Source organism: Protopterus annectens, chromosome 2.part0, assembly GCF_019279795.1.
Source record: "Protopterus annectens isolate FY-2018-M chromosome 2.part0, PAN1.0, whole genome shotgun sequence".
Taxonomy (NCBI): Eukaryota; Metazoa; Chordata; order Ceratodontiformes; family Protopteridae; genus Protopterus; species Protopterus annectens.
This window is the reverse complement of record NC_056728.1, coordinates 1,297,026,184-1,297,038,298: the sequence shown is the minus strand read 5'-3', so window position 1 is coordinate 1,297,038,298 and position 12,115 is coordinate 1,297,026,184. Positions and strand designations below refer to the sequence as shown.

The 12,115-nt window shown below is 34.9% G+C and overlaps 1 protein-coding gene across 3 annotated transcripts in view; it reads left to right on the top strand.

Annotated features, from left to right (window-relative positions):
• Positions 1 to 12,115, top strand: part of EGF (epidermal growth factor) — a 1,284,649-nt gene that overhangs the window by 134,925 nt on the left and 1,137,609 nt on the right. For all 3 annotated transcript variants that reach the window (XM_044061467.1, XM_044061466.1, XM_044061465.1), the window contains exon 2: positions 28 to 159. In XM_044061467.1, the coding sequence (XP_043917402.1) occupies positions 28 to 159 (132 nt within the window). The remainder of the gene's footprint in view (positions 1 to 27; positions 160 to 12,115) is intronic.

Below are 12,115 nucleotides of genomic sequence, written 5' to 3'. Positions count from 1 at the left end.
GTTTAAATTTCCTTTGATGTTTTCTAGATATTGATGAATGTGCTGAAGGTAGGCTTGGTGTTTGTGGACAAATCTGCACTAATGTACCAGGCTCTTATATCTGCTCCTGCCATCCTGGATACACATTGGACAGCAATAAATGGTCTTGTTATGCTGATGGTAAGCAAACTCTACTTACTTTAACTTATTATACAAAGATTAAACTAAACTTATCTTCTCCTTTCTACCTGCTATTATGAAGTTAAGTTAAACTTGTCTTTCTAAAGAATCTCTTTTCCTGTGACATAACGCGGAGAAGTAATGAGATGCTGTAGTAAATGGAAGGAATAATGTGTTTGCTAGAAAGTGGAAAAAACCCTGAACTTCAGTGGAATTTCAAAATGCAATTTTGATTATTGTTTGCATGCAAGACTGATGTAGACAGCTGCTTTTTACAATATGCATTTCTTCAGTAAATTGGAGGACTTCTGTACTAAAAAAGAAGTATTGGGAACCAAATGACCTAATCAGTCAGCTCTTTATTCCTTTACTTGGCTGTGTGTTTTTTAAGTGATGTACACAAGTGCACACACACACACACACACACACACACACACACACACACACACACACACACACACACATACATATAGAGACAGTGTCATTGTTATTTCTTACTAGCAAACCAGTTTCTGAAAATGATTCATGGTAGCAACCTGTATTGTTACTGGTATACATTTTAAAAAATATATTTTAATGACATTTTATATACTGGAACAAACACATTAACATAATAAAACAAATAACTATTTACGTAAGTGTCTACATCAACTCTTGGTACCTACATTATTTAAAGTCATAAACTAGCCAAACAATGTAATCTGATAGAACATAGTTTAATAAATAATAAATCCATATACATTATTTGCTCCTATATCCCCCCAGGAAATAACATTAACACTTTTGAAAATACCCTTAGCTGGCTCTCAATGACCCTCCCACAAGAAACCATACTCCTAGGTGATTTTAATATTGACTGGAATGGTTGTATCTCTCCCAAACCTGCTACTCATATAAACCTATTTGGCTTTCACCAAACCATTACATTCCCTACCAGGACCCACAAACCTAGCAAGAAACAAACTACCATAGATTGGATACTAATTAACAGCAACGCCCTCGATTACAAAACCGGCATGCTTCCCGATGAAATTAGTGACCATTCCCTTACCTTCATAACTAGAAAAAAGACCGCCATTCCCAATGAAACAATATTTAGAACAACCTGTAACAAAAAAAATTTCAACTCAGTGAACTTCCAAGCAGAGCTCAAACCATGCAACTGGTCACCCCTAAAATGCCTGCTTCTTGATGACGCAGTCTCTTTCTTTAACAATAAATTTCAGCAAATCCTTGATAACCATGCTCCCTCATCTACTGTCAGAACTAGAAACAAACCTGCTCCCTGGCTCTCTAATGAGACTAGGCACAGTATTAGACTGAGAAATAAAATCTGGTCCAAATGGAGGAAAACAAAAAACCCAATAGATCACCTAAACTTTAGACAGCTTCAAAATGCCACAAAAAGAGCTATAGTCATTGACAAAAAAAACTACTACCTCAAACTCCAACAAATCCAACAGCAAAACCCACAAAAGTTCTGGTCAGGAATCAACAAACTACTGCATCCAGGTCACTCCAAAACTCCTACCCCCTCTAACCTAACTCAAAGCCCTCCCAACCAAATTGCTGACACTTTTAATAAATTTTTCTCTGAAACTGTCCAATCCCTAGCTAACACCGTACCAGCTGTCACCACCACAGAATCTCCTCCGCTGACCAATCTACCCCAAACTTTTCATCTCCAGCCCGTTCCCACATCCCTCATTCACATGCTACTTCTTAAACTAAAACCATGTACACCATCAGTTGATCTCCTCCCAGCTGAATACCTGCAAATTGCAGCCTGAGTACTAGCCTACCCAATCTCCATCCTAATAAATAGAACCATTACTGAATCGTACATCCCATCTCTCTGGAATATCTCACATATTATCCCCTTGCATAAGGGAGGCAACTCAAATGAACTCTCAAACTTCTGCCCTATAGCCCTTCTCTCACCCCTAGCAAAAGTTATGGAGAGATGTATTCACCTTCAACTACTGCATCACCTCCTTGAAAATAACCTTTTAGTGGACTGCCAACATGGTTTCAGGCCTTTCCACAGCACTACCACTGCACTCCTATCCTTTACTGACTACATTAATAAAAATAGAAATGGTAACCTGCTCTCTTCATAGACCTCTCCAAGGCTTTTGATATGGTGAACCACCAATCACTATCAAATATTCTCAAATCTCTTTCAAGTGATACTCAAGCAGTTAAATGGTTTCATTCATATCTTGAAAATAGACAACAAGCAGTGCTCTGGGAGAACAACTTATCCTCCCAGCTCACGATCACTCTTGGAGTCCCACAAGGATCTATTTTGGGTCCACTCCTCTTTAGTATTTTCATTAATGATCTGAAAACCTCCCTTCCCCAAACTACCTGCATACAATATGCCGACGATTCAACTCTAATCTGTGCTGCTTCCTCTCCAACTGAACTCCAAAACAGGACACAAACTGTATTCACCTTAGTGGAAAAATGGTTCCACCAATGGTGTCTCCTCTTGAACCCAAAAAAAAACAAAACTACTACTGTTTATGCCCACACAGAAGACCCCTCCACTCAGTCTCTTACTTACCTCTAATAATGGTATTCTCATCACTCCTGACACTACCACTAAACTCCTATGTGTAACAATAGATAATAATCTCAACTTTGACACACACATTAACCTAACTATTTAAATCTGTAAATAGAAAACTTGGTTTCCTGTATAAACTCAAACCATTTCTCACAGCCTCAGCCAAGATTACTATTGCTCAAACTCACCTGATTTCGACCCTTTTCTATGCCTCCCCCATATACACAAACCTAACCAAAAGCAATTTAAATAAAATGTCAACTTCTTACAACAACATAGCCAGATTTGCCACGGGTACCCCATTTAGAATCCACCACTGCCAAAATCTAAAACTACTAGGATGGCTGGAAATACAAAATTAGCTACTCTACCAGCAACTCACCTTTATCCACAAGATCTTACACCATCTCACAAATACACCTATACTTGGTAACATCCTCAATTCTTATTAAAACCTTCCAACCCTACGTTCTGCAAATAGGCTACAAGTAGCCACCTTAAAGTCTAAAAACAAGTCAGGGGACTGTCTGTTTTCTAACTTTGTTGGTAAAACCTGGAACAAACTCCCAACTGAACTAACTTCTACTACATCTACCCATCTTTTCAGGAACCAATTAAGAATTTTCTTAAAATCCCAATGGCTTTGCCCATGCACCAAGCCCGACTGATACTATCTTCCCTTGCCTTTAGCCTTTTTTACATCAATTCTTTTACCTTTGCTACTGCTCTCTCTTCAAAAATATAAATAATTTGCTCTCTTCATACTCATCACTGTGCTGTGTCAACTTATTTGACACAATATGTTAACTGACTAATGTTTATATTTGTCTATGCTAACTGTTGCTCCAAAAGACTGAAACAAAAATCTTCATAGTGTTACCCTATCTGCTTACTGCTGCTGAAATAACAAGTGTACATGAATGTATAGTTATCTAATTGTTTTTGAATGTATAGTTATCTATCTTCATAGTGTTACCGTATTTGTTTACTGCTGCTGAAATAACAAGTGTGCATGAAAGTATAGTTATCTAATTGTTTTTGAATGTAGAGTTATCTATTTGCATTTTGTATAAACTGTTCTTTTCTCGGAGCTTTTCTCCTCGGGCCTCTACTGAAAATGGACATATATCCAGTTAGACTAGCCCGGTCAACAAATGTAAAATAAATAAATAAATAATATGTTTCTATTAATGAGTTTAGTTTTATTCAATAATTATATTTTGTGGTTATTTTGTTTTCATCTAAATAGCAGACATTTGTTTATGACACACAACAGTGACAGTGTACTTAGAAATTCTGCAGATGAAAGTGTAACCTCACTTTTTGAATTCTTTGTAGTCATTTTCCTGAGTATTGTTAATAAGCTCTATAGAAGTGAGAATTGAGACTTGGGTTCACATCCATGAAGTGGAGCATTAAACAACACCAAACATTTAATTTAAATTAATTTCTTAGACAACAATGCTTGCATAAAACAGTGTTTTTATCACAAAAAGGTTCTGTTACTTTGCCACTATAAACTATATGCTGCAATCTTCATTGATTAACAATTTACACCTACAACAACCAATTCCTTCCTTTTTTGTAACACATTTCAGTTCTGTATAGTGTGTTAACTGATCTGTGTAAAACTGTCCAAGTGAGTAATCTCCAAAATAGAGACAATGTAGTTTTTTTTGATGATGTTAAAATCATGGTTTTAGCTATTGCAGTTAAAGCCGAGTCACTCATTTGGATGGCATAATACCAATAGTTATCTTTGAGGTAAAATTTATAGCACTCAATTAATTTATTTATTTTGGATAAATAAACCCCACCACCCTCCAAGAATATAAACATCTTCGTAACCTGGCCAAAAAATCAATAACAAAAGATCGCAAAAACTACTACAGCAATCTGCAATACAAACACTCAAACAATCCAAAGAAATTCTGGACATCCATCTCTTCAGTACTCAACCCTGGTAATACTTCCAACCCCTGCCCCAATCCCAACCTCTCAAGTCTTGAAACTGCCACTAACTTCAACACATTTTTCATTGATTGTATAGCTAAATTATCCTCCACTTTCCCCAATCCATCCATCAATACTAACCCCTCACCCTGCACCCCAAACCCTCTCTCTCACCCTCCTCCTCCACCGCTATTCTCACTTAAACCTGTCTCCACCTATACTATAAAAAGACTACTGCAAAAGCTAAAACCATGCCGCAATGCCCCTGACAACCTTCCAGCAAATTTTCTTCAAATATCAGCTGAATCTATAGCCTATCCCATATCCATCCTCATTAATAGATCCATTCAGGAATCCTATGTACCAACCATCTGGCGTTATGCATACATAATTCCTCTCCACAAAGGTGGTAAGAACACAGACACTACCAACTTCAGACCCATAGCTATACTCTCTCCTCTCTAAAATTCTAGAGAAAGCCATCCACTCCCAGCTCATGCCCTACCTAATCCAGCACAAACTCCTCTCTCCCACCCAGCACTGCTTCCGCCCAGGCCACAGCACCATGACAGCCCTCATTTCCTTCCTCGAAACAGTCAACCTAGCACGTGAGAGCGGCAAATACGTATCTTCTCTTTTTCTTGACCTCTCAAAGGCATTCGACACTATTTCCCATTCCCTCCTCCTGTCCCAGCTCTCACACTTGCATCTATCTCCCTCAACCCTAGACTGGTTCTCCAGCTACCTTTCCACGCATCAGCAGGCTGTACAATGGAAATAGTCAACCTCCTGTTTCTTACCTACACCCACAGGAGTTCCCCAAGGATCAGTACTTGGCCCTCTGCTCTTCAACTTATTCATTAACAACTTTCACCTCTCCATCCCTGAAGCCTCAGTCATCCAATATGCAGATGACTCCACTATCATCTGCTCAGCCTCCTGCCCCTCCAAACTTCTACTTAATACCCAAACAGCCTTCTCCAAAATTGAATCATGGATGCAATCGCATCACTTGGCCCTAAATGCCAACAAAACAAAGCTAATGATATTTACTCCCACTAAAACTTTCTAGTTCCGCAAAGTCCAATTTTCCATCAAAAGCCACAATAACACCCCTCTTGAAATCATTCCTAGTACCAAACTACTTGGCATTACCATCGATGAAAACCTAAAATTCGACTCCCACATCCTCTCAGCAATCAAAAAAAACCCACCAGAAAATCGGCCTCCTCTACAGACACAACTGCTACCTTACTCCATCTTCCCATCATACCCTTGCATCTACCTTCCTTCTCCCCTCTCTCTTGTATGGTGCTCCCCTATTCTCCAACCTACAACTCGGACTCCGTGCTAAACTTGAGGCCTGTTACAACAAAATCTGCAAATTTGCAACCAATTCTAAGAACTCTTCCCATCACTGTCACTCCCTACACACCCTAAATTGGCTAGAACTCCACAACCACCTAAAGTACCTACAACTTGCAACAGCCCACAAACTCTTCTTTAAACCAGTAGAATGCCCCTCTCTTGCTAAATCTCTAACACCCTACACACCTACCCGTACCCTGAGATCCAAAGGCCAAAACCTCCTGCATGTACACAAACCCATCCACCCAACTGGTAAACTACTACTATCCCACAGTATAGACAAACTATGGAACAATCTCCCCACACCACTACGTAATATACCTAACCACAACAATTTCAAATCCATGCTTCTCTCCCATCTCCCCTCCAAATGGGAATGTCCTTCACATGCTCCCACCTAAAACTCCCACACTACTAACTCCACACCTAAATCATCATTTCTTTGCCTACTTTAACTTAATTCAGAGATCTTGCTCAGAACACCTTTTCATAAATCTTTTGCATGCATGCCTCTGGCCTACCTTACTCATATTCTCAAACTTTCATTGTTTTTTTTCTTATCCATTGTACCCATAATATTGTTTTCCTCTGTAATATTGTTAATTTGTCTCTATTCGTATGTATTTGTATGTCTGTTTGGGGCTTTTCCCCTCGTGTCTCCACTAACAAAGGGTAATTCTTACCCAGCTGGACCAACCTGGTTAACAAATGCAAATAAATAAATAAATAAATAAATCAAATCTCTCTATCTCACTGACTGTTTTGAGAATGGTTAGAACATCAAGAATGGGTGAATTTTATTATACTTGGTATTAAATTGATTTTAGAGATTAATCGATTTTAGAGATTAAAACTCTGTATTGATGTGTACTATAAGCCAGTTTTCCATATCTAAATCATATTTACCAATTAAATAGTCTGTTTTAAGCTCTTTAGTCTCTCTGTTTACATTTGCTTCCAACAAATTAAATATTTTTTTTCATATTAACATTTTTTTGAAAGTTCAGACTATTTATACATGTCTGCTAAAGGGATATTATGAACTACCATACTTCTTTTTTTGAAATTTATATATAGCATTTCTAAATGTTTTTAATAAGTTAAGTAAGCAGAATGTATTGGATTATTGGTGTTTTTATATAAAGATTTATTAAACAGCCACTTCATATTATTAGTCAAGGTATTTATATGTTGTAGAGTGATAATTGTTTCTTTATTTAACCAAATGGTTTCATGCATTTTTTTCCAATTGGCTGAATAATCAGAATTTAACCACTAAGCTAAAGTTTTACAACTGGAGTTGCAGCCCATGTTTCTAGCTCAGGAAATCATATTTCACCATCTTTAGATTCTCCCACATGATGTCTCAAAGGCATTATAGGTTGGTTGAGGTATCATAAAAAGTTCAAACAAATGCAATTTTATTGTTTAATATGCTCTTTAGAAGGAGCTACAGGACTTGTATAATGTATAGTCTTTTGTTTACAAAAAGCTATTAAAATCAACCTGTCTTCAATAGAAAATAATTAACTTATTCCATGTATCTATAGTTTTCATATTGTGTAAAATCTTTTTATATGTTATTGCTGACATTTCTTTACAATTGCATGTAAAGGTAACCCCAAACTATTTAATCTCATTACTATCTCACTTAAATTCTCTATTAGTTTCCATCAAATAATTTAACTATTTGTTAATTAATACAGTGTTTATTATGATTAAATGTTAGATTTACAATATTACCTATTGTTAACAGTACTGCATCCACCAATAAATGAATTTTGGAAATATATCGATCATTTATTTTAAATTTTGCTATATCATTATTAAGTTTTATGTAATTGGCTAGATGCTCAAGAACCAAAGCAAACAATGAAGGGAATAAGGGACAACCTTGTTTCACACCCTACTTAACTTTACTGACTGAGAAATAAAATATCCTAGTTTGACATATGAAAATAAATTTTGAAAATGATGATTAAAAAGAGAGATAAATTACTGAAAGGCTGTATATTTCAAATACCTTAGTTAAATAAGACCAGTTTACTGAATCAAAGACTTTATCTACATCCAGGGCAATTATATGTAGTTCTTATTTATTGTTACTAGCATAATCAATAAAAGTAATTATTCTTTTGATGTTATCCAGTGTTTGCTTATGTAATATCAAGCCAGTCTGGTCTTTCTTTATTTATGTCGGTAGTAGATTTTTTCTCTATTGGAAATGAGTGACAAACAAATGTAATCAACATTCAGTAATGATAAAGGTTTACAAGAAGAGCGTAAAGATGGATCCTTATCCTGATTTAATAAAGAAAAAAATATTCTATATTTCTATGATGGAAGTAGGTTAAATGTAGTTTTTTTAATTTTTGTGAATATATTTGTGAAACAGATAAAGCTTTAGATAAAATATTATATAATTCTAGCGTTATTCCATTGTTATCAGGAGCTTTGCTCTTGTTTCTATTTTTCTTATTTGTTCTGAAAATATTTTTTGTATATGCCTATTTTAGTTACTTTTTCATTTCCCACACTTTTCTTTGGATTAATTTTTTCATAGTGTTCTTAATGGTCCAGAATTTCTTCAATATCTATATTTTTCCTATTACTACCAGAGATAAATAAACTGTTGATATAATTAGCTCTTGCTGTCATGATGGATCTAAGATCTAATTTATGTAAATCTTTAGGAGTTGCAGAATAAGAATATAGTCAAACTTTTTTCTAAACTAATGGAAACAGTATGCTGCAATTATTTATTTTATTTTATTTTACAATTGTTGACTGAGGAAGTCCAGCTGGGCAAAAAGACCCCTTTTTAGCAGAGGCCCATGGATAAAAGCTGCAAGATATGCAATAAATACAAAATATTTGAAGTTTACAATAACAAAATTGACAAAAAAAATGAAATTAAACAATCAATAGAAAAGTCTTTTGAGAGCAGTATTTACAATATACAGGCATTAGTATAATTAAAGAACAAATTAAACAGTGAGATAGGTTTACTATTACAGAATTTAGAATGCAGGTTAACAATATGGCTGAGTTGATACTGTGGATTGTTGAAGTGAGAGGTATAGAGAAACATAGGAGAGGAATTAATAGGAAGTACAGTAACTGATAGCTGAGTGATAGTAGAAACCAAAGGAAATGAGAACTGAAGAATATATTAAAGGAGGATGAATGTTATAGTAAGATGCAGGATATTCTGAAACTATGCATTTATTTCTGATAATAGGCATTTTTCTCCCTTTTGCATGTTTAACATTATTTTATCTATCTTTCCATGCACTTCTAATAAGTCTTTATCCCACTGCTTTCTCTTGTAATTCCAAATTGAGACTTTGCTGTATAAATATGCTTGTGAGTCCTATAGACTCACATGAGAAACTTTGCCATTATGGCCAGTGCCCTTTCAGGCATTGGAATTTCAGGTACTACAAAAGTGTCAACCCAAACTCCAGATGAAGAGCCCCAAGTACATGAAGTTATAATGGTTCCAGGAAATACAGACAATTTTTACCGCTGCCTAGAACTAGAATATAATGTAGGTTCCAGAGTCATTAAGAATATTGTCAAGAAAAATTGGAACTTTCTGGGTTGTGATGAAAAAATTGGGAAATTGAAAGGTAATGGGTCGATGTTCATGCATTGAATACAAATTACAGCTAATGCCTTATAATAGAATGTGAAATAGTGAAATTTTAAACTACTGAAAATGCTTAACATCATAAAATAATTCATTGAATGGCTATAGTTGGACAACATTGCAAACATAATCAACCAAGGTGGGGAGCTGTGCCAGCCACACCTGCCCCAAGTATATATACCAACTCTGAGATTGTACTACAGTGGGAAATAGGGCAAATTAAAAAAAAAGCTTCCTTCACTTACCTTATGCATCAAAGTACTTCCTGGTTGTTGACCAACTATGGCCATTCGATGAATTATTTTATGATGTTAAGTGTTTTTGGTAGTTTAAAGTTTCTCTGTTTCACATTTGATTATAAGGCATTTGCTTTAATTCATAGGTGATGAGCGAACATGGATCCAAAGGTAATGAACCTTTATTTGTATACAAGAGAGCAAAAAATCTTAAGGATTTGGTAGAATAACCAATGGAGAAGTGTAACTTAAATATAGGGAACAAAAGCAATTCAAAACATGGGGCATTTAATCAATACAAGTACATCTATGAAGATAATTTTATGGTGTTAAAAAATTCTGTAAAATTTAATATGTGGCCTGAAAAGGGCAATTGTAATACCAAAGGTATCATTTACCTTGCAATATGCTCTGTGTGTCCAGGGTTATTGTTGGTAAAATGGAATGTGCATTTAAAAAATGCATTTATGAGCATAATTATGACATATCCAAGAGTAATACTAACAATGTCCTATTTAGGCATTCATTAAACTGTGTTTCCTTTAAACAATTTTTGTTTATGATTTTAGGAAAAAGTAACTCCGACCCCTAGAAGAGGTGTGTAGGAGGAGAAAATAGGACTTAGGGAGTTAAGCCGGTAGTTAAAACTGGATGCTATGCACTTTCCTGATTGAAATGACAATATTTCCCTTGCCCCAGTATTGAAGTAAAGGGCTACAAAACTATAATTGTTTTCAAGTTATTATGAGTTTTACTAGAAAATGTCATTTATCAGTTGACTAAGTTTATTTACTTGATCAAATGTTACACAAAGTTTTCAGTGTTTTTAATGTTTTATATGAGGCGTTAATGTTTATAACTCAGTCTTTTTTAAGTGTTATACCTTTAAATATTGCCTAAGTTGCAACTAGTTTTCAAACTTAATTAATTACTGGTCATGTGATTAACTGTAACTATATAAACCTGTAGATGTGCGTAGGAGTTATTTTTGTTGTTAAGATGAAGTCCCATTGTTGTATTCAGGAGGGATGAAAAGCTTTTCAGCTTAAACATGAAGATACAAGAAGTTTTTCTACTAGTCAGTAAAGGATTTTTTTAAATCAATGTGCCCCGGTGGTTCGCTTCATTCATTCCTTCAGCACTGGTGCCATTTTTAACTTTGACATTATTATTGTCTAAGAAGTGTTGTATTTCTGTTAGAAACCACTCTTTAAAATGTTTTAACTTTGCTGTAGAAGATGGTTGTCTATTAAAAGAAGCCAGTGGTTTTGAATTTATTATTACTGTGTAAGTAATTGCATTGTGAGCTAGTAAAGGATATGCTATTGTCTTCCCCTTTTCTATTTAAGAAAGCAAATACTTTGAAAAATATACACTATCCAGTTATTGAGTGTGTACAACATCTATAAGAGTAATGAATGTAAAATAAAGAATTTGATTCAGAAAAGTTATTAACATCCATAAGATTAAATAAGTCAGTAAAGTTATTAAAGGCATAGATGATGCTGAAATTGTAGATTTGTTACTTGCACTACTATTGTTTTCTTTAAGTGTACATTTAAAGTGTCCTGACATTATTATACTTTATATTCAGAGTTAACATTTCCACATACTTTGTAGAGTATTTAGTGCCCGGAATCTAGTACATAGTTGCTAAGGTTAAGATTCCTTTTTGCATATTTAGTAATGACCATGCATACCATACCTTTACTATCACTGTACATGTCAATAATCCTAGGCATTATAATAGATTTTTTTACTGATGTTCCCCTTGTGTTTTCTTTACAAGAAGAACTTGCTAATACTGTATATTCCTTTGTACTGTAATCTACTAATCTTATCTTGCAATAAATACATTTCTTTAAAAAGCCACTTGTGTTTTATGCATTTAAATACTTAAATGAGCTGCCTCTCTTACTGCCACTGTTGAGGCCATTTATATTTAAAGAAACACATTTTAAAGAAGACATATCAGTTAGGTACCTATTGTTAATACTAATTGCTATTCTATGACCTGTGTAATAATTTGTATCCTTACAATAATGACTGTAAGAAAACAAAAAGAAATGTATTGTCTGAAAGTTCATCTTATTTGATATTGAGCCAAAAGATAAAGCGTGGTATTCACAGTACAGGACTTCACAGCTACATGGTGGTTATCTGTGAAGAGCACAG